Here is a 23,923-nt window from a genome sequence, read left to right on the forward strand (position 1 = left end):
TGAATAACATTGATTATAGCCTATCAACCAAGTTTAAATATCGCCTACACGTTACTGCTCCTTTTACAAATGTGAATTCGTAGGCATATAGATTTACCATGTGAGGCATTGTCCTTCGCAAGAACAGTCAAAGTGGTGAAGCAAAAGCTTTCCCAAGACAGTCGAACTAATGACGGTGTGTGCTACTACCCTAACGTAGCGGACAGTCGAACTGAACTAGTCTGCACACTGAAGCTACACGGTTATTTATAATGAGCTCTTATATCATAAGGCCGGAAAAAAGTAGTTGACATTTTTCAACTTAAAATCGGTTGACTTTCTTTCTAAAATATCGTTTTGACGAAGGCTATTGAAATGAATGTTGTGAACACAAATGTCTGCAAATTTGGTCTAGATTTTAAAAATTTTATCCAGGGTCCTTGTAAAATTGTAATTATGTAGATGCGCCGAGGATTATACAATTTTCACCCATGAGTTATGCAATGACATCCACTTAGACTGCTTATGATTTCGAGGGCGGCATCCTTGGCCGAATAGTCACTCCCTAACGTTTCAAGGTGTTTCTCTGGTGTAGCTCGCCAGCATAGCGCGACAAAAACATCCGTTAGAAAGTTTTCGGAACTATACCTAGAGCTTCTAGGAAAGTGACGTCGACGAAGGTATAAGTTTGAAGTCGCAGCCCCATAGCTTCTGTGCTGGCATATGGTGTGAGGGTCAGGAGGCGTAGTAGCGACGGGTGATCGGGATTGCTACTGTTCGCACATCGGGAATTGCAGCTCTTAAAAACAGCCAAAAAAATGGAGGCGCCATGTGCCACGAGAGTCATGAGCATTAATAGACCATTAATAGCAACCATAAGTCGCCTTTTTGCGTGACCGCCAAGGAGCCACAAATGATTTAAAGAAATTGTGTTCGCGACGATTATTAGGAGTTCAGCCCAGGTGAAACTACTCTTTGCACGAGATATACAGACAAAAGTGTGACCATTTTAAATATCTCTATTTTTTCAGCAGATGCAGCAGTACCAATTCCAAAGACCGGGATTAGGTTCGAAGCCTCTCTGGAGTAAGTAAACGAGGGCAATCCCTGTGCAAGGAGCTACTCCTGAAATGTTTCTACCCACCACCTTCAACCGAGCGCGTTTTTGTTTTTGAAGGTCTGGAGAAACTCTCTGCAGCCATTCAAAAGTCGCGTTTTTGGTGCAGGTCATAAGTTCAATCCACTATGCCATCCACCTGTTTCGAAGGATGGTAGCGGCTCATTATGAATCATTTTGATCATAATACTGGAGTCGTATCGTTACCTCCCTTCAGCTCCTTAGCATTTACGTCTTTATTTCTTCTTTTCCCTTTCTGCATTACAACTTTTGAGGTGCAAGCTTTCGAAAACTTCCCTCTTCTCCCCGCTGTGCAGATGTTTAGGTCTGGTTCCTGTAATTCTGGCTATTCCGCCTCTTGGTCATTGGTCTGTGGGGCTTGCCCTCATCCGTCTGCCTCTTAAAAGGAAGCTTGTTAGGTTCAGCCGATTGCGGACCTTTGCCTCTCCGTGCTTCTTCCTCTTCAATGGAGTTGAAATTGAGGATTGGTAATAGCAAAGTTTTTGTCAGTGATCTGTCTTCGACATTCTTTCACTGTCTATCTGGCACGTACCAGGCTATCGCTATCGGCATTGGTTGGGTTAGCAACTGGACCAAACCTCTGTATAGTTATTAGTGCTTCCCGGTGTTGTGAGAGGGTTTTATAAGCTCTCTATCTGATTTTTCCCATTTTAACGTTACTTCTTTGTCCGAGTTTGTAGACCGTTACCAAGCGCACTGACTGCGTACTCACTATCCATGTCCGAATCATCCCTGATAGCGATTTCTGTTTTCCCGGCTAGCGAGGCCATCGCCTTTTCCTTATAATCCTTACCTTCTTTAGAAGTTTTTGAATTCATCTTGGGCCAACGAACACCTGCCCGACAAGGCCAGCTCTACGGTATAATATTAAAAATGGGGGTGAAAACCGACCACCACAACAGCGCCTCTTGCTGTGGTAAGGCTATCGTTACTTCCCAAGGCGGTCCGAAGGCTCCATTCAAATACACCCGAAAATACCTCTGGCTGTAATTCATCCAATCCAAAACACACGGCCCGCATAACACCCTGGATTTTAAAACAAATTCGGTTATTTTTGTATTTAAACCTCTTATGTTTTGGTAAAATATGTTTATCCGATTAACTCGTAGTTTTTTGAAGCAGTATTAGTATTTAAGGTTTTTGCCACATTTTGAACAGTTGTTTACAGCCTATATTCAAAGTCTCGAACTAAACCGTCAGGCGGCCAAAAGGAACTGTTCAAAATAGCGTCGAAATCTTTCAAGGAAACATCAATTTTAAAGGAATATTCATTTCGCTGGTTAGGTTAGGTCAATAAAGACCTCACATACACTGGATGTGTCCATATTGCTACAGAATTTCTTTCACGACAAACCGGAAGAATCCCAATCAGGTGCCAGGACTTATGTTATAGAAAAACTCCATCCTCTTGGCAAATATCAGAACTTTTCTAGCACCTGGCTTAATTGCTGCCTCGAGGTGTGGCAACTCTGCCGCCACTACTGCAGCTTAAGCTCGTTTCCTCCAGGATTTCTGCTGCTGGCCTCAAGGCTATAATTTCCGCCTGAAAGACGCTGTAGTAATATGGCAGCCTGTAGGATCTACTTATTTCTTGATCGCCAGAGTAAACAGCAGACCCGACATTTTCCGTTAACTTGGAGTCATCGGTATACATGTAAGTAGTATGTTCTGTCATTTCTGCACCCTGGCATGAGTAGATTGCACGTATTTTTATGGAGAACGGTAGAATGAGCGACACTAGCGCCATCTGATATTGAAAAGTAGCCAACTCCCCAATTTTGTTCCAAGCAAATCATAAGAAGAAGAATTTGACATTTGCTTTGGCTAAGGGTGTTGGCACACTTTGCAAGTGAAATTATTTTTCCCACTGGTTGGTAAAATTTCTAACATTTTTCGCAATTGAAAACTGCAATATAACAATCAAATACGACACAGAATATGTTAACAAGTATTTTTATTGTATAGGGAAAATGTTTACAACAGTGCTTCGCGAAATTTTGTATGTGAATGGGCAAGGCGTAATAAACTACAATTGCCAAGTCTGAAGTTCCTTCATACATCTTGATTGATTGTGGCGATGTTATTGGAATGCATAAGCTTGTGTTAAACGCATCTATATGAAAAATGTCATTGTGCCGCCAGTGAGGAGACAATAAAATCATCAAACAAAAATGCATGTTTACATGAATCCGAACTCGTAAAGTTTTCGTGGTGACACGGATGAAAGTTTATCTTCAAAAAGTCTTCCAACAATACCACCACCTCTGTATCAAAGTCCAGATTATTTAAACGAATTCGATATCGGTACCGTGAATAATGAGTTTTTGCGATCTCAAGAAGTCAACGAAATAATTTGTCGAGGTTATCTAAAGTTTCTTCTAATTTTTCCACGACATGACGAGGCATTTCCTACCTCGTTGTTAAACAGAATCTTGCCAAATGGAGAGAAAGTGGAGCGTGACTGCTTGGTGTAGAGTTCCAGAAGCAATGCTTTTTATTGCCTCCCATGTCGTCTGTTAAGCACCAATACTTTAAATCTACCTAAATTTTGTCGTCCTGGCGTACATTCGAAATTCCAGGTGTGGAACAAGCTATACGATAAACTGCCAGCACACAAAAATACTCAAGATAACATTGAATGTTATATGCAATGGAGATCTTTACAAAATCGAATTCAAAAGGAGGCTACTATTGATACACTTTTCAATGAACAGCTAATCACTGAAATGAACAGCTAACACTCAAAAGTGGAAAGAAATATTATATTGTAACGAATTTACTTGCAATTCCCCTTATTTGCAATCTTTTGCTGAGTTCGAATCACTAAACTGTTGAATAAATAACTCCAATATTTAATAATGCAACATGACCTTTATTAAAGTACTTCACAATAACACTCAAACTGTGCAACGAATAGCTTGCTTAATAACCAAACTGATTGATAGCTCAAATCAAAATGAATTCCAGTGCCTCTACAATTGCCGCCTTTTATACTCTTTGATTTCAACCTTCGCATCTTCTAGGCGCTTCCAGAATCTACTAGTCCAGTAGCTCTTAAACTTCTCAGCTGTAACTATAATTGCACAATTTTATAGTTTTTCTCATTGCATACTTATAGGAGTATCTCAGATATATGCATGTGTTTGTGCATTGACTCTCCGCTGCTCGTATACGTACATGGTACATATATGTAGACGCAGTTATTGTTTCGTTTATGTAGATACATAATGATTGAATTATTGATGTGCATTCACGTCACTGCTTAGCATCGGCTTAGAGACAGTAGCATCGCTCAGTGCTGCTAACATTCGTTACAATATAGAATTTTGGACACAATTTTATTTTTGGGTGAAGGAGGCCTAGCTTTCAGAGGCGAAAGTATATATCTTGGTGAACGAAACAATGGAAATTTTTTGGGCATCTTAGAACTCATAAGCCATTATGATTCGATCATTATATAGAGATCATTTGGAGAAAGTTAGGATTTCACAACAGCAGCACAAACGTTTACAGGTTCACTATCTTTCCCCAGACATTCAGAACACGTGAGGGAAACTACATTAGATCAGCGCAAAAAAGCCAAGTATTTTGCTATGATCGATGATGCTGCGCCTGATGGTAGTCACCTTGAACAGACTACGTTCATTTTGCGCTAACTCCATTTCAATTCGAAAGCAAAAAATTTTACAATTCAAGAATGGTTTTTGGCTTTCGTGGATTGTAACCAAAAAGTTGGTAAGGAAATCGCGGATTTAATTTGCCATACTCTAGGTAAACTTGAAATCCTATTAAAAGATTGTCGTACACAAGGGTACGATAACGGCGCCAATATGAAAGGAGCTTACTACGGAGCACAACGACACATTCTCGACAACAACTCGAATGCTGATTACTCGCTTTGTGCAACCCACTCTCTGAATTTATGTGGTCTTGATGCTGCAGAATGTTGTACGGCTGCAACTACTTTCTACGGAGTTTTAAAAATGTTTTACTATTTTCAGCAGCACTCCACAACGATGGACAAAATAAAATGTACCGAGCTCTCTTCACAGTCTGTCAGACACTAGGTGGTCGGCTAGAATTGGGGAAATCGGACCAATCGCAAACCATGTTCCAGGATTAACACAAGTACTAAACGCATTACTTAAGCTAAAATTGACTGTACAAGCATAAGGAGATGTTACCGGCATTCTCAAGTACATCAACAATTTCGAATGTATCTTGCTGTCCTGAATTTGGTTCAAAATACTGACAACCATTAAAGAAAGAAACGTCGTACTCCAAACTAGAGACGCCACCGTACATGTTGAGGTCCGACATCTAGTTGCCTTATTTGCTGATTTGATGTTGATCAAGAACCAATGGGAAACAATTTTAAACGAATGCAAAATAGTTGCTATTCAATTGAACATCTTGCCAAAGTTTCCGGACATTCGAAAGAGAAAACCCAAAAGACGTTTTGAAGATAATGGAAATGAGATGATTACGGATGATCCAGAGTCTGATTTTAAAATCAATACATTCTTGGTGAACGTTGATTCAGAAATCACTAGCATTACTAAGCGGTTTACAGCTATTAGAAATTTGAACGAGACGTTTTCCTTTTTGTGGCAATTTGAAGACATGGATGAAACTACGGTTTGTGCGAGCGCAGCAAAATTTGTCGAAAAATACAAGTCAGACGTTTCTCAAAGCTTAGAATCCGAATTAAGTCACTTGAAACGCATTTACGAAGCAAATTTTGATAAAGATATGTCACCATTGGAATTGCTAAATGACATCTATGTTCAAAATCTGTATACGATTTTCCCCAAAATTTGTGTTGCTTTAAGTATCTTTTGCACTATACCTGTCACCGTAGCGAGTGCAGAAGGTTCTTTTGGCGTCCTTGCAAGAATCAAAAACTTTCATCTCAAGAGCGAGTTTCAGGACTTGCCATGCTTTGTGTTGAATATGTTTTGGCAAGACAGTTAAATTTTGATATTATTATAAAAAATTTTGCAGCGCAAAAAGCAAGAAAAAGTGCTATTTGATATCCGTACCTTCTATATATTGAATAAGTAAAATTTATAATCATCATTATATTTATCAGAAATGTACTATAATATTACCAAATAACTTGAAAGGATTATTTAAAACAATACGTGGCTGTTAAAAGAGTATTTTATTTCTACGTTACAATAAAACAGTATAAATAGTAAATATTCTGTGTTAATTTTAATTTCAGTTCTTAGTCCAAAAATCATTTAGTTGATGTTGCAAACATTTTTTTTTTATGTAATCAATCAATAATTATTAATGACTGAGACGTCATTAATTCAAGTTAATCAAATGTATTAGTTGATTTTTTATAGGGTGCCCGTAAATTATTTAGTCTCGGGCCCGGATTTTCTCTCTACGGCCCTGAATATATGCGTATTTCAACAAGCCGTCTTGCTTCTATCAATATTGTACATTATGCTATATCGTTCTCCAAATGAAAAAGTAAGCTTTTGTTTTCCATTAGTATTATAAAATGTTTATTGTTTTAAGAACTCCGCAGAATAGCATTACCGATTTGTGCTGAGTGCGCCGATATACGTATGTAAATGAGCCCTTAGTGAACCAAAATCAACAAAAACAAGCAAATAATGCCAACTGACAACTACGAATTTCTCATGCACAGAATTAACAGTTACAAAATTTTCATTTAAACCCCAGCTTTCCAAAAGATGCAGAAACTTGCGAGAAACTCAAAATAAAACTCAAAAAAAGTAAAATTTTGATAACGGTTATATATCGTTTGTTCAAGCTAATTCACTATAAATTATTTTTAACAACGTTTAAAGAAATGCATGTATAAGTATATTTTTATACATGTATATTTGAATTTTTTTCATTTCAAAAATATGAATTCTTCGCCTTGTTTTTTTTTTACTATTTATGTGAATAATGTACTTTGTACGGCTGCAGCCCTTGTTTAAATAAGAAATACATCAAGCCTTGTATTGTATTTGTTGGCCTTTTCATTGGTTAATCGATTAAACTGAGATTTTATAACAATTAGTATGCAGAAGTTGGGTAAAGGGGATAGTGACCCGTTGTTACCCCTTTAATACTTTTTTACACACGCTACTAAAATTCACTAACACTAACAAAGCCCGCGCGTGCCCAGAACAAATATTTGCACAGTTTCAGCAAATAATGATTGACAGAAAATTTGCCCATTAAGCAGATAGGAAGGTATTGATATAGAAGTATTATATATATGGGGTCAACATAGCAAAGACGTTGACACAAACGCACAGAAAAAAGTGCTCCTGCTCACCCCATGCCATTAGTTTTGGGCACAAATTTGATTTTGATAATGCCAAAGTAATAGCAAGATAGCGATGGACGATATGGCGATTTTGAGCTATAAGTGAAAATAGATATGGCTGTTTTTGAATCGCGGTTATTTTTTATAGCTATAGCGATCGCTTTATTTTAACAAGCGATTCTATACAGAAGATATGATAGGGTTTACAGCGATTTTGAGTTATCAGTGAATATAGATGTGGCTATTTTTTTACAGCTATGGCGATCTTTCTTTCCAATTTTCGAGAAAATTATTCCTTTTTGTATCCAATAAACTTTTTTACTCAGTCGGAAAGTAAAGCACATAGATGAGTAGTGATGAACGATATTTCACTATCGATGATTGCATAGCCGCTATCACTATTAGTATTAGAATTTCATGCTGAAGGAAAATAGCCAATCGCTATAATCGCTATTGGCGATATTCTGCCAGAGGTGATTGTCATTCAAAAGAATCGAATGAAGGAAAATCGCCAATCACTGATATATTTGGATTGCAATAGCTATAACTATTAGCGATTTGTCAATAGCGGCACCGACCTCTATGATTTTTTCAGACAACAATATATACTATATACGTAAGCATTCGGTGAAATTTGAAGCTTCTAGCTGTTCAAAAGGGGCTGAAATATATATATATATATATATATACTATATATATACTATATATACCACCATATATATACTATATATACCACCGATCTTTATGATTTTTTCAGACTATATATGCTATATACTAGGGAGGTGGGGCCGTGTGTAGAAGTCCACGAAAGTGGGGAAAGCTTCTGACCGCCATTCACCTGGGAATGGCCAGTGCGATTCTTTTGCATGCGGTTCAAGCAGCTCACTACTGCCGGTCGCTTGCGGCCAAGTATCCTCTGGGTAGCCGCTAAACACCCGTTTAGCGGTGAGCTAATGTGAGAAGGCGACAACCTGGCTAGGCCACTCTGACATAATCGGTTTAAGGGCTAGCCGGGGGAGATTTCATCGGCAGCGTCTGTACACCTCTAGGTGCGGCTGCAAGCGGGCGTCTGTCTTGGAGCAAGCGGCTCGCTATATAAACGTGCCAAGTAATATTTTCACCCCCGCTGAGCGGGTTGTGCGCTGGGCTTGGGACCCGCCACGTAAAACCATACTCCAATGAAATATAACAACAAGCCTCGGATAAATACACTCTCTATTGATGACGACCATGGCAAACGTTTGAAGGACAATGAATTGAGGGCATGCACCTGGAACGTCCGCTCCCTGAATGGGATTGGTGCAGATGCCCGGCTGGTTGATGTCCTCGTCAAAGCAAAATCTGACATCACCGCCATCCAAGAAATGCGTTGGACGAAGCAAGGAAGAAAGAAGATCAAAAATTGTGACATATATTGGAGTGGCCATGCGAATAAGCGCAGTTTCGGCGTCGGATTCGTGGTGGGAGAAAGACTTTGTCGCCAAGTGCTGGCGTTCACGCCTGTGGACGAGCGTCTCGCCGCTATTCGAATAAAAGCAAAATTTTTTAATATATCATTCATCTGCGCCCATGCGCCGACAGAGGAGAAAGACGATGAGGTGAAAGACACTTTTATGAACAATTAGAACGCACATACGAGCGCTGCCCCCGTCATGATATAAAAGTCGTGCTTGGCGACTTTAACGCCAGGGTGGGCAAAGAAGGTGTTTTTGGCCCTACAGTCGGAAAGTTCAGCCTACACAATGAAACTTCTCCTAACGGACTGAGGCTGATTGACTTTGCCGGTGCTCGAAACATGGTCATATCAAGCACGAGGTTCATGCATAAAAAGATACATCAAGCTAAATGGCTGTCTCCTGATCGAAATACTCGCAATCAGATCGATCACGTTGTGATAGACGGACGGCATGCCTCCAGTGTTTTAGATGTGCGAACGATCCGAGGACCTAACATCGATTCGGACCATTATCTCGTTGCAGCCAAAATACGCACCCGCCTCAACGCGGCTAAAAACAAGGAACAAAAACACAAGGAAAGCTAGACGTCGAAAAGCTTCAATCACAACAGACTGCCAATGATTTCGCAACTCGACTCTCACACCTGCTCTCTGAGGGCACAACTCATCCTGAAGGAATACAGGAGCAGTGGGAGCATATCTCCAAAGCACTTCATACTGCCGCCGAGGAAAAAATTGGTTACCGGCGGCCACGAAAAAACAACTGGTATGATGAAGAATGCCGCGTTGCAACCGAAAGAAAGGACGCTGCCTACAGGGCTACGTTAAAAGCGAGCGCGACAAGAGGAGTGTGTGAACGCTATCGTGAGTTGAAAAGGGAAGCGAGACGCCTTTTCAGGAAGAAAAAAGCAGAAGCAGAAAGGCGTGAGTGCGAGGAGCTTGAGCTGCTAGCCACCAGGAATAACGCCCGAAAATTCTACCAAAAAATACGGCGACAGACGGAAGGTTTTAAGACCGGGGCAAACTCCTGTAGGAATGAAAACGGCGACCTTGTAACTGATGTCCAGAGAGTGCTTAGATTATGGAGGGAACACTTCTCTGCTCTCCTAAATGGAGGCAGCAATTCACCGCGCAGAGATGAAGAACCCGATCCCGCAATCGATGATGATGGAATATATGTCCCCCCGCCCGATTATGACGAAGTTAGAATAGCAATAACCAGATTGAAAAACAACAAGGCCGTGGGCGCTGATGGATTTCCTGCGGAGCTATTCAAGTTCGGCGGCGAGGAGTTGGTAAGGCGCATGCAGCAGCTTCTTAGCAAAATATGGGCGGACGAAAGCATGCCCGACGGTTGGAATCTAAGTGTTCTTTGCCCAGTCCACAAGAAGGGGGATACTGCAAAATGCACCAACTATCGTGGAATCAGCCTTCTTAATATCGCATATAAGGTCCTTTCAAGTGTATTGTGCGAAAGATTGAAGCCCACCGTGAACCGGCTGATTGGACCTTATCAGTGCGGCTTCAGACCTGGTAAATCTACCATCGACCAGATTTTCACAATGCGCCAAATCTTGGAAAAAACCCGTGAAAAGAGAATCGACACACACCACCTCTTCGTCGACTTTAAAGCCGCCTTCGACAGCACGAAAAGGAGCTGCCTATATGCCGCTATGTCTGAATTTGGTTTCCCCGCAAAACTTATACGGCTGTGCAAAATGACGTTGAGCAACACCATCAGTTCAGTCAGAATTGGGAAGGACCTCTCCGAGCCGTTCGAAACTAAACGAGGTTTCAGACAGGGTGACCCCCTATCGTGCGATTTCTTTAATTTGATGCTGGAGAAAATTATACTAGCTGCAGAACTTAACCGCACTGGAACAATATACTATAAAAGCGTGCAATTACTGGCATATGCTGTGACATTGATATCATCGGCCTAAACACCCGCGCTGTTAGTTCTGCTTACTCCAAGCTGGAAAAAGAAGCGGTAAAGATGGGTTTGATGGTGAATGAGGACAAAACGAAGTACCTGCTGTCATCGAGCAAAGAGTCAGCGCATATGCGCCTTGGCAACCACGCTACTGTTGGCAGCCATAATTTCGAAATAGTAAAAGACTTCGTTTATTTGGGAACCAGCATCAACATTAGCAACAACATCAGCACTGAAATCCAGCGAAGAATCAATCTTGCCAATAAATGCTACTTTGGACTAGGTAGGCAATTGAAAAGTAAAGTCCTCTCTCGGCGAACGAAAATCATACTCTACAAGTCACTTATCGTACCCGTCCTGCTATATGGGGCAGAAGCATGGACCATGACAACAGCAGATAAAGCGGCTTTGGGAGTGTTCGAGAGAAAAGTTCTTCGAAAGATTTATGGACCTCTACGCGTTGGCGATGGCGAGTACCGAAGAAGATTTAATGATGAGCTGTACGAGCTATACGCAGACATCAACATAGTCCAGCGAATTAAAACGCAGCGGCTGCGCTGGCTAGGCCATGTTATGCGAATGAAAGATGATGCTCCGGCCAAGAAAGTGTTTCTATCGGAACCCGCCTATGGAAGCAGAGGTAGAGGGCGGCCCCCACTCCGTTGGAAGGACCAGGTGGAAAACGATTTAAACTCCCTTGGTGTGACCAATTGGCGCCGGTTGGCGGAGCGAAGGAGCGACTGGCGCGCCTTGTTGGACGGCCATAACCGTTTAGACGGTTAAGCGCCAATTAAGTAAGTAAGTAATATGCTATATACGTAAGCATTCGTTGAAACTGGAAGCCTCTAGTGCTTGAAATAGGGTAGTCATTACGAAAAGTTTCTTATCTGAACAATCGGTTGTGGGGGATATATACTATATATAAGACCGATCTCATCAATTTTTTCAGACAACAATATGTGCAATATACGAAAGTATGTGGTGAAGTTTGAAGCTTCAATCTGTTAAATTGAGGAAGATATGACAAAAATCCTCTTTTTCTGAAAAATCGGTTGTATGGAGGATATATGCTATAGTGGTCCGATCCGGCCAGTTCCGACAAATGCCTAATCGGACAACCAAATACACCCGCTCACCAAATAGTGAATATCGATTAAGTCGATATCTAGCGAGCAATAGCAGTATTATTTTGAATAGTAGAGTTTCATTGAGCTATCAATCAGCGTGGTTATTAAGCAAGCTATTCGTTGCACAGTTTGAGTGTATTGTGAAGTACTTTAATAAGGGCCATTTTCCATTATTACAAATTGGAGTTATTTATTCAACAGTTTACTGATTCGAACTTAGCAGAGGATTGCAAATAAGAGGATTTGCAAGTAAATTCGTCACTATAGCAAGAGAAACAAACTGGCAAAAAAGAATGCTTCTGGGAGAAATACACATAAAAGCAGACAATGTGTAAACAAAAGAAGTATACAAGCAAGAAATAGACATCTATGCGTGTATACTCAAATGAAACTGTAGTAATCCATCAAGCATGAATTCGCCGGTGATCAACAAACGTCAAATATGTATACATACATATGTACTTACATACAAAGTTGAGTTTGAAATATAAATTGTTGGTTGTCTACTGAAAATAGTAATTTTAATTTGTAAAATAATTTCCGTATTCTCAATTAAGTATTAAAGTAACTATGTTTTTTTAAAAGAAAAAGCAAAACCTGACGAAGAAGAATGCAGAGATTTTTAAGTAAGAAATGTTTTGTCAATTGAATGTCCATATATATATATATGGGCCTAGTTACAATTTATAAAGAAATTAGAATAACTTAATTTAGTTTCGCAGTTCTATAGAGTTAAAGTTACAGATATATATATATATTAAGTTATTTTAATTTCTTTATAAATTGTAACTAGGCCCTGAAGAAGACATCAATAAACGGTCGAAACGTCGGCAACAGGCCATTCAAGCACTTGAACTTCTTGAAAAACGAATTATATTTAATATATTTTTTGAGCAGTAAAGATAAGTATTTGTTAATCTCGGAATTATAGTTTCCTTGGAAGGTTTAAAATGGTCTACTTCAGATTAACGGTATTTCCAATATTTTCAAAATATCTCCTGAATATTGTTTTGAAATAAGAAAAGAAAATTATGTATGGTGAATATGCCGTCGTCTCTATCGTCGGTATAGCACGGACCCTAAGCCGCCGCCGCAGCTAAAGTAATGGGCTTAAACATCTTAAATGGATCCCAATTTAGTCAGATAAATATATCACGAAGCTCTTGCATTTGCATATTAAAGTTTTGTTCAGCTTTTGTCACCGGCTAAGGATATATACAAGAAAAGTCTCAGAATAAATAAGTAAATATAATCAATATCTATCTATATTATCCTAATAAGCTCAAATCTACCGTAAAGTTATAACAGCGGATGTATTACTAGCCTGCGAATGAAAATGTGATTATTTCGAAATATAGTCCATTTATGATCTCAATGTATTAGCTAGTTTTTCACATTTTTTTAAAGCTTGAGACCCATTCAGTTACAATTATAAGTATGCTCTATATCAAAAAAGTTGTTAACGTACGAGTAAATAACTTTCATACAACAGAGATTCCTGGTGAAATGCCCAGCAACATGATAGTAAAGGCGAATGCAAATAGCAAGACACAGCCAATGTCAACAATATGGTACAACAGCTTTTGGAATGCAAAATATGAAGATGTATTAGATGAGGAAATTGGATTTACTGGCAGATCAGGTAATCAGAACAATTTGTCTACGGATAATTTTGTGGCAAAATCCACAGCACTGTCACTAATGGTGAAAACTGCAAGATTGAAAAACAAGTCAAGTTATTTAGGAGAAAGCATGTTTACGGAAGAACACCAAGTTAAGGGTAAATCCGAAAATATTAGGTTACCATCGCAATATAAGTTCCACAACTGCTTTGAGAAGCAGCAGCCTTTACATGAGTATCTCTTTGAAATTCAGAAATCTGCAATTAACCATCAACAAATGTTGAATGCTAACTTGATGGCTACAACTTTTACATTTGATGAAAGTGAAAATACGAAGGAAATGACACTAACCACCCCAGCGGATTCCGGTGTTCATAGCTTTACTTACAGAAACAATAATAAATATTGGCTACCTTGTCCTCTATGTGAGGCACCATTAGAACAGAAGCTATTTCGCCAACACCTAGACGATCACTATCCACGCGATAGCCCTGTTTGTCCAGTTGTAGAGTGCGGTCGTCGATTTGCCCATCCGAATTCCGTAAGGAATCATATGCGTATTAAGCACACGCAACAGTGGGCCAAAATGAAAGTAATGCGCTCATCTGCTGGACCTTTGCCAAATAGATTGGACGTTAAGACTAAATGTGAGACAAAATGAATCGTTTATTATTAAAAGGGCAACTGTGGGCAAAAATGATATTTTGGTCGCAATGTATACTTTTTATCTAGGTGTTGATATATAGTTAAAATTCCACATGTCAACAATTATCCTGATCGATTTTATAGGCGTTGTAGTTTTCCATTTACTTTGAAATTGGATCATTTCATGGCCGTTTTTTGTGTTTGCTGAATAATTTGAAAATGTTGACAAGTGCACTTTTAATAATAAACGATTCAATTGAAATAAGTATTAATTCGGCTGCGTGTTTACTGTGTATTTGCAACTATCAAAGTTAATTATACAAATATCTAACTATAATAGTATGTACCTTTACTAAAATAAAGTAGCAAACATAACTTTGCAATATTTTTCAGCAATGTACCAAGGAGGAGAATTGGAAAATAACAGCATTTGGATAGTTGAAGCGTTATATTAGTTATTTCTTTCGGTAATTATGAAGTATTAGCAACGCAATTTAGGTTTTTTGCTACCCGCGAGATTAAAAGTGAATGCTTGAAAACGACGTACATATATGTACATCTATACATTAATACGCTAACAAAATTTCCATACAAACAATTGACAGGCGGTTTCGCATAGTTAGCGTACGTAAAATCATATAAAAGTGATATGAATCGATTCGTATAGATCAGCCGCAGTGCATAGGCCTATTTTTGTTAACAAATATTACTATATTTGTCTATAATTAGTAGAAAAAGTTTTTTGTAAATCCAACAATCTCTCCAAATTTGGATATTTATTTACTTGCACAGATGCGCCATCTTTGGACAAATTATGTAAGACAAAAAAAAAAGTTTTTGTAAATCCACCAATCTCTCCAAATATGGATATTTATTTTCTTGCACAAAAGCGCGCCATCTTTGGACAAATTATGTAAGTGCTCTAAGCCACAAACCTACATACGCGTACGCGCTACACGGTGAAAGATTAAAACATTGTTTCCCATTGTTGCCACTTACCTATAATAGCCTCTACCAAAATCCTAAATAATTGTTCCAAAATAATTTGTAGCGTACCAAAAAATCTTAAATAGAATTAATTTCTAACCTGCCCATTTTTTGTGGCAAATTTCACTTACACGTAAATACATAAGTATTTATTTAACAGATTCTTTGTTTTTTATTTTAGTTGTTTACAAAAAAACATGAAATCGCAAATAATGAGTTAACTTTTGTTGAAACTAACTAATTTATTTATAACAATTAGTGGCAAATTTGCCCCAAAATGTTTTTGCATTTGCAGATTTAATCCTCATTTTAGATAAAGTACGTCTTAAACTGAACAAAAAAAAAGTTACAAAAATATAACATTAAATTTTTTATATTGCCTTTTATGTTAATTTATTTTATTTTATTATATATTCTCTTATGTCAAATTGGTTTTTTATTAGTTAAGTGCAACTTGACTAAATCGGAAAGTTTCACGTTGTATATTAAACGAAACAAAAAAAGGTCCCAAACACATTTTTGATTTTAGGTGAAAACGGCAACCGGCATCATAGCGGCCGTATTGCATAGGCAGTATATTACCCACTATCTATATATTAATACGCTAACAAAATTTCCATACAAACAATTGACAGGCGGTTTCGCATAGTTAGCCGCAGTGTATAGGCCTATTTTTGTTAACAAATATTACTCTATTTGTTTATAATTAATAGAAAACATTTTTTGTAAATCCAACAATCTCTCCAAATATGGATATTTACTTTCTTGCACAAAAGCGCACCATCTTTGGACAAATTATATAAGTGCTCTATCCGAAGATTAGAATCTTCATATTTCCACAATGATCACATTAAAACCCGGAAAAAAGTCTAAGTGCACTTATTGCGTTTTTATATGGAACTGTTTGTTCACTTCACTTAATTTTAAGTAATTTCACCATAATTCTATGTCAATTTCATTTGATTTTACATAATTTTTATATTTTTGTTTAAGGAGCTCCATACCAAAACGTTATAATTACATGTGAAAAGTTTGTAGAAAATTTAAGAAAATATAATCAAAAAGTACAAAGTCTTTGATAAATTTCAAAATTTTACAGAAAAAGTTAAGTAAGTTAGACCAGTCTGCTATATTTCCAACACTTGATGCATAGACTGAGTTGAAAAAAATACACGTTGGTTGAATTTCGACCAGAGGCGATACTAGTATACATAAATCACTTTTAAAAGTTGTAAAGCTGGCACGCTTCGTGTATGTAATGTTTAATTATGGAAGCCTCGTCAGTAACGAGCATTTTTGATAGTTCTCGGCTCCATCCTTCATAATGTGTAAAGCAATGTGTGATATTGGTGCGCGAAAATGTGCGTAGTTAATCTCAATATGCCTCATAAACTGTTCCTGGCGCGCATAAACTCAGGTATTTGTCTAAGTCTCATGCATAGTTGCATGCGTTCACATAACAGCTGCTTTTGGTTGGTAATTTATAGAGTTTTCTTTTCTTGCGAAGGTGTTACGCTTTTTGTACACCGCGCAAGGGTTGTAAATATATTTTGTTCTATTCTAAAAAGCAGGTACGGGGTATTTCGTTCTATTGTGAAAATTGTTTGCTGCTGGCAACGCAAAAGCGTTCCACTTTTACCCTGCATAAAATGGTGGTGTGACAGTGCAACTCTGCTAAACCAGCTGATCGTGATAATTTATTTTTGTAAATTCACCATATATATTGTTACGAATATTAGCAACACTAAGGAGTACTGTCATCTCTGAGCCGATGCTAAGCATTAACTTGTATGCACATAACCAAATTTTCCATTATGTCTACACATATGTACGTACACGCAGCGGAGAAGCAACGCACAAGAACATGCATATATCTGAGATACTCCTGAAAGTATGCAATAATTGTGCAAGTATTACTCACAAACACACGTGCATGAGCTTTTACAGAAGCTACAAAAATTGCGCATCTGTAGTTATAGCTGAGAAATTTATAGCAGATAACAGATTCTGGAAATGGAAGCGCCTAGAAGATGCGAACGAGAAATCAGAGAGTATAAAAGGCAGCAACTGTAAAGGCTCGACAATCAGTTTGATTTAAGAAGCCACCTGGCGAGCAGTAATAGTGTTATTGTGAAGTACGTTATTGTGAAGTACTTTAATAAAGGCCATTTTGCATTATTGAAAAGTGGTGTTATGTATTCAACAGTTTAGTGATTCGAACGTTACTAGAAGATTTGGAAGAAGCGGAGTTTCAGTAAATTCGTTACAATTGGTGTCAGAAGAGGAATTGTTGAATAAATTCCGAAGACTTCGAATACAACTTGGACATGGAAAAGTGGAGTGAATTGAAGATCCACCAGCTAAAGAAGGAGTTGGAGAGCCGTGGATTGAATACAAGAGGCATTAAAATCGAACTTCAAGCCTGACTACGAGAGGCAATGGAATTAGAGGGAATTAACGTGGAAGAGCATGTCTTTTCTCTTGATGGCGAGGAGACAACAAAAATTGAAGAGACAAATGAAACATCGCAGACAGTTACGAGCACAGACTTGAATATGATTTTAGCTGCTCAAACATCGACAGTGTCATCTCAACTGGCAGAACAGAAGACATACATGAAATCCCAGGAGAACCGAATAACATCCAATATGGAAGAACAGAAGACATATATGGCATCTCAACTGGAATCGCAGGAGACACGCATAACATCAAAGATTGAAGCATAAGAAATGCGTATTTCAGAAATGTAGACACAGATTACATCAAAGATGGAAACACAACTGAAAGAGCAAGAGGCACGCATAACAGTACAACTCGAAGCGGAAGAGGCGCGTATATCATCAAAACTCGAAGCGCGTATGGACGAGAATATAACGCAGTTTGAGGAAAAAATCGAAGCCGAGGTGGATGATTTAAGAGGTCGTTTAAGAGGAGTTGCAATTAAATCGCCCAGCTATTTCAGCAAGCAATACGAAGGTAAAAACTCCATCTTTTAACGGCTCTGTTCCTTTCCAGGCTTTAAGCTACATTTTGAGAAGACCGCAGCCGTGAACAATTGGAATGCTGAAGATATAGTGGCAGCTCTATTCGTAGCATTGAAGGGGCCAGCAGCCGAAATCATACATACTATTCCCGAAGGAGAGCGGAACAACTATGAAGCGTTGATGGCCGCTGTAGAGAGACGTTACGGAAGCGAACACAGAAAACAGATATAGCAAATTGAGTTGCAAAACCGTCACCAAAAAGCAAATGAGACATTGCAGGAGTTTGCTTCGGATGTTGAAAGATTGGCTCATCTTGCAAATGTGGACGCACACGTGGAATACACTAAAAGGGTAAAGATTCAGAGCTTTATAAACGGCATACGGGACGTCGAAACGAAGCAAGCCACATACGCGAACCCAAAGCAAACATTCGCTGCAACGGTGTCGCATGCACTGCCTCAGGAAACTGCCTCACTTTTGAGTAAGGCAGCGTACAAAGCCCATCGTGTGGAAGTAGAAAGGCCAGATTGGGTGGACAAAATTTTGGAAGCACTGAAGGGATTTAAAGAGAAAAACTCTGGAGTTATGAAATGTTTCAATTGCGGCAACCCAGGCCACATTGCACGTATTGCAGCACCGGTCCTAATTGTTCCAACAATGTGGGTGGCCGGAAACGCAGAGCTGAAGGAGATGATCAGATCTCCAAGACCAATCAATCGTTAAATTAAAGCGAGTCAGCAGCAAGGGGCGAGAGCTGGCTCCCTCAATTGAATGCCACATAATCTCTATCTCGCAAGTTAGAAGAATGTTAAACAATCATACTGTCGGAGGACATGTGGATGGAAAGGAACGTTTACTGACTGTAGATACGGGTGCATCCCATTCGATCAGATTTATTCAACAAGAAGATAAGGCCATTTCTTGGAGCAAGATTACGTACAGCCACGGGAGAGGACACCCAGGTAATTGGAGAAGCAGCATGTGAAGTAGCAATTGGAAACGTCACGGTACTACACAATTTTATAGTTGCAGAGACTGTTGATGAAATCATAATTGGGGTGGACTTCTTAATCGACCAATGCATCAAGATCGATATGCAAAGCAAGAATATGCGATATAAGAACATGGATGTGCCACTTAATTTCGGCTACGAGAGAGGCTACAGCAGTAAACGAGTGCTGTTGGAAGAGAGTCAATAAATACCACCAAAATCCGAAGCAGTCATCTTGGCAAAGGTTGATGGAGATTGTGGGACAAACAAATTGTGGGTTGTCGAAGCAGCAAACAAATCAGCACTGAACATACTTGTAGGAAAAACCCTGGCTATGAAAAACCAATATGGACGTATTCCGGTAAGAGTGCTCAATGAGTTCAAGTCACCACTCAAACTGACCAAAGGAGTTATTTTGGGAAGATGCCAAGAGGCTGAAGTAGTTATTAACTGTGAACAGCTCCATGAACACGTTTCATCTAGTAATACTGATCTTTCAAATGACATCACAACATGGACGCAGTGGCTAGAGGAAGCCTATCAGAGTAAGGCAAAACAACTGCTCCTAAAGTACGCGAACATATTTGACCAGGATGGTTCCAAACCAGGCCGCACCAACGTTGTGAAATATCAAATTGGCACTGGAGACGCGAGGCCGATACATCAAGCTCCTCGTAGTGTTCCACTGGCGAAGCGGGAAGTTGTGAGTCAAATCGTAATGAAATGAGCGGCAGCGGTGCCATCGAACCATCAGCTGGTCCATGGAGTTCACCGGTGGTACTTGTGAAGAAGAAGCATGGGAAAATGAGGTTTTGCGTGGACTATCGCAAGTTGAACGACGTCTCGAAAAAGGATAGCTACCCATTGCCGAGAATTTACGACACTCTGAACTCGCTCTATGGTAGGAAATAGTTTTCCACACTGGACTTGAAAAGCGGCTACTGGCAAGTTGAGGTGAAGGAGGAAGATAAAGAGAAAACAGCCTTCAGTGTCGGTGATGGTCTTTGGCAATTTACAATGGTGCCTCTTGAACATTGTAATGCACCAGCTACTTTTTAGAGACTCATGGACCAGGTACTGAAAGGACTACATTGGAAAACATCATCATATCATCGTATTGGGCAAGAACTTTAATGAACATCTTAAGAACTTGGAGGAAGTTTTCCAAAGAATAGCTGGTGCTGGTCTGAAACTAAGTCCCAAAAAGTGTGCGCTGTTTAAAAGGGAAGTAAATTACTTGGGTCAAAAGGTAACGACAGAGGGCATCTTCACTGCGAACGAAAAGATAGAGGCTGTAAAGGATTGGCCAAGACTACAGAACCTACATCAATTGAGAAGTTTCCTTGGGCTGTGCACATATTACCGCCGATTTGTACCAAATTTTTCCAGCGTAGCCCATAGCCTCCATGAGCTTACAAGATAAAATAAAGCTTTTGAATGGAAGAAGGAGCAAGAAGTGGCTTTCCAAACATTGAAGGAGCGTTTGTGCACTGTCCCAATTTTAGCATATCCGATTCCAGGAGCAACATTTATTCTAAATACAGATGCGAGTGGATATGCTATAGGAGACGTTTTATTACAACTGGTCGATGGACAGGAGAAGATAGTTGCATATTACAGCCGTTCGATGGGAAAACCCAAGAGGAACTACTGCGTTACGCGGAGAGAGCTGTTGGCGTTGGTAGAGTGCATTAAACATTTTCAGAAATACCTCTACGGCCAGCGATTCCGTGTCAGGACAGATCATGCAGCGTTGAAATGGCTTCTGCAGTTCCGTAATCGGGAAGGACAATTGACACGGTAGATCGAGCGACTATAAAGCTATGACTTTTCCATTGAGCATCGAAAAGGTAGTTCCGATAGTAATGCTAATGCAATGTCACGAAGACAATGTAGTTTGAAATGCAAGCACTGTTCAAAGGCCGAGGCTAAAGGAGACATTATAGATGTCCGGCTAATGACTATAACGTGTACGGATGAATGGGGCAAGGAACAACTAAGAAAGTGTCAGCTAGAAGATACAGACTTGTCATATGTTATGCAAGGGCTCGCACGAAACGAAAGACCAAACAGAGAAGAGATGTCAGCGAGAGTCCCATTGCGAAGTCATATTGGGCACAGTGGAACAGTTTAGAATTGATATCCGGTTGTCTTCATCGAGTATGGGAGAGTGAGGTTGGTCAATGCAAGGAGAAACTGATAGTTGTTCCCAGAAAGAGGATTCCTGACGTGCTCAGCGAGCTGCATAATGGTCCAAGTGTAGGTCATCACGAAGACGCTCTAGAAAATTAAGCAGAGATTCTATTGGGTTGGTTGCCGTCAGTCGGTCACCGAGTGGATTGCAAACTGCGAGGTTTGCAACAGAGCGAAAGGGCCCAAAACACGAAGTCATGGATAGATGAAGCAGTATATTTCAGGTGCACCATTTGAAAGGATCGCCATGGATGTCGCAGGTCCATTTCCTACTAGCAACCGCGGAAAAAATACGTACTGGTGATTATGGATTATTTCAGTAAATGGACAGAGGTATACCCAATCCCAAACTAAGAAGCGGAAACAGTAGCAGAAGTGGTTACAAACGATTGGGTTGCAAGGTATGGTGTACAAATTGAGTTACATTCTGACCAAGGCAGGAATTTTGAATCAGCTGTGTTCCAAGAAATGTGCAAAAAGTTGGGCATTCGAAAAACACGGACAACTGTATTGCACCCTCAGTCCGATGGTATGGTGGAACGTTTCAATAGAAGATTGCACGAGCATTTAAGGAAAGTAGTAGACAAGTACCATAAGGACTGGGATACACACATATCATAATTCTTGATGGCCTACCGAACGGCAGTACATGAGGCAACGGGCCAAACTCCCGCAAAGGTAATTTTTGGCAATGAATTTACTGACAGCTCATTTGAAGTATGGAATAGATGCCGATGCGGAGAGAAATGTCAAGAAATCCACTGGTGTCTTGGAAGAAGAGCTGATAAGGCAACGAGCAAAGATTATGAGTGACAAGATGAAAGCTAGGTACGATGAAGCAATTTATTGGGAAGGGTTTCAGGAAGGAGATTTGGTGCTGTTATACAACCCACAACGAAAAAAAGGTTTGTCCCCGAAATTGCAGTGTAATTGGGAAGGCCCATACAAAGTTGTAAAACGAACGATATAGTGTACCGCATAGAAACCATTGGCAAACCACGAATCAAAATGAAAGTGGTTCATTTGGAGAGGCTAGCAGCGTTTAGATCGAGAGATTTGTCTGATCGGGACGATCAGACTTAAGTGGAGGGCAGTGTTACGAATATTAGCAACTTTTTTTTTTAAGGGGTACTGTCATTTCTGAGCCGATGCCAAACAGTAACTTATATGCACATAACCAAATTAATCATTATGTCTACACGAATGTATGTACACGCATGTATGTACTCCTGAAAGTATGCAATAATTGTGGAAGTATTACTCAGAAACACACGCGCATGAGTTATGAGAGAAGCTATAAAAATTGTGCACCTGTAGTTATAGCTCAGAAATTTATAGCAGATAACAGATTCTGGAAATGGAAGCGCCTAGAAGATGCGAACGAGAAATCAAAGAGTATAAAAGGCAGCAACAGTAGAGGCGCGACAATCAGTTTGATTTAAGAAGCCACCTGGTGAACAATAGTAGTGTTATTTTGAAGTACGTTATTGTGAAGTACTTTAATAAAGGCCACTTTGCATTATTGAAAAGTGGAGTTATTTATTCAACAGTTTAGTGATTCGAACGTTAGTAGAAGATTTGGAAGAAGCGGAATTTCAGTAAATCCGTTACAATATAATACTTCTATATCAATACATTCCTATCTTTATAATGTGCAAATTTTATGTCAATCATTATTTGCTGAAACTGTGCAAATTTATGTTTTGAGCATGCGCGAGCTTTGTTAGTGTTGGTGAATTGTAGTAGTGTATATAAAAAAAGTATTAAAGGGGTAACAACGGGTCACTATCCCCTTTACCCAACTTGTGCATACTAATTGTTATATAATCTCAGTTTAGTCGATTAAAAAACGAAAACGCCAACAAATACAATATAAAGCTTGATGTATTTGTTATTTAAACATGGGCTGCAGCCATACAAAGTACATTATTTACATAAATAGTAAAAAAAAAAACAAGGCGAAGAATTCATATTTTTGAAATGAAAAAAATTTTAATATACATGTATAAAACTATACTTATACATACATCCCAAGAAGCATTTCTTTAAACGTTTTTAAAAATAATTTAAAGTGAATTAGCTTGAACAAACGATATATAACCGTTTTCAAAATTTTGCTTATTTTGAGTTTTTTAATGAAGTAAATTTTTGATGAAATAAATAAAATATCAGTAAATTTTTTGTAACATACTCTTTTTCGTCCGTGCTTTTTTTCGTTTCAAAAAACAAACGAATATCCAAATAAAAACTTATTACTTCCTTACACAGCTGTATCCGGTGATTATTATAGATGTCATTGATAATAAATTTTCGATGGCTATGTGATCGTCCATGATACTATTGGAGAATGCATCATTTGTATTTTGAAAAATTTTATTTATTAAACTGAATTTTGTATTTCCAATTGGGCATGCCTTGAGAACTTGTCTTAAAGCTTTCTCTGACACTATACAAATATTACATACGTCCACAGATGGTGCAACAAACGGACCTATATTTTTGTGCGCTGAAAGTAAAGGCATTTCTTCACTTATCAATTGCCTTTGACATGTGAAACATTTCATTTTCTT

General features: G+C 39.0%; 1 protein-coding gene across 16 annotated transcripts in view; it reads left to right on the plus strand.

Annotated features, from left to right (window-relative positions):
* LOC137240233 (protein abrupt-like) overlaps positions 1-23,923 on the plus strand; it is a 935,093-nt gene that overhangs the window by 563,992 nt on the left and 347,178 nt on the right. For 15 of the 16 annotated variants that reach the window (XM_067766236.1, XM_067766230.1, XM_067766235.1 and 12 more), the window contains one exon: positions 13,424-13,573. The exons of the other annotated variant lie outside the window; for it this stretch is intronic. In XM_067766236.1, the coding sequence (XP_067622337.1) occupies positions 13,424-13,573 (150 nt within the window). The remainder of the gene's footprint in view (positions 1-13,423; positions 13,574-23,923) is intronic. 16 annotated transcript variants of the gene reach the window in all.

This window comes from Eurosta solidaginis, chromosome 2 (assembly GCF_040869045.1).
Source record: "Eurosta solidaginis isolate ZX-2024a chromosome 2, ASM4086904v1, whole genome shotgun sequence".
Classification (NCBI taxonomy): Eukaryota; Metazoa; Arthropoda; class Insecta; order Diptera; family Tephritidae; genus Eurosta; species Eurosta solidaginis.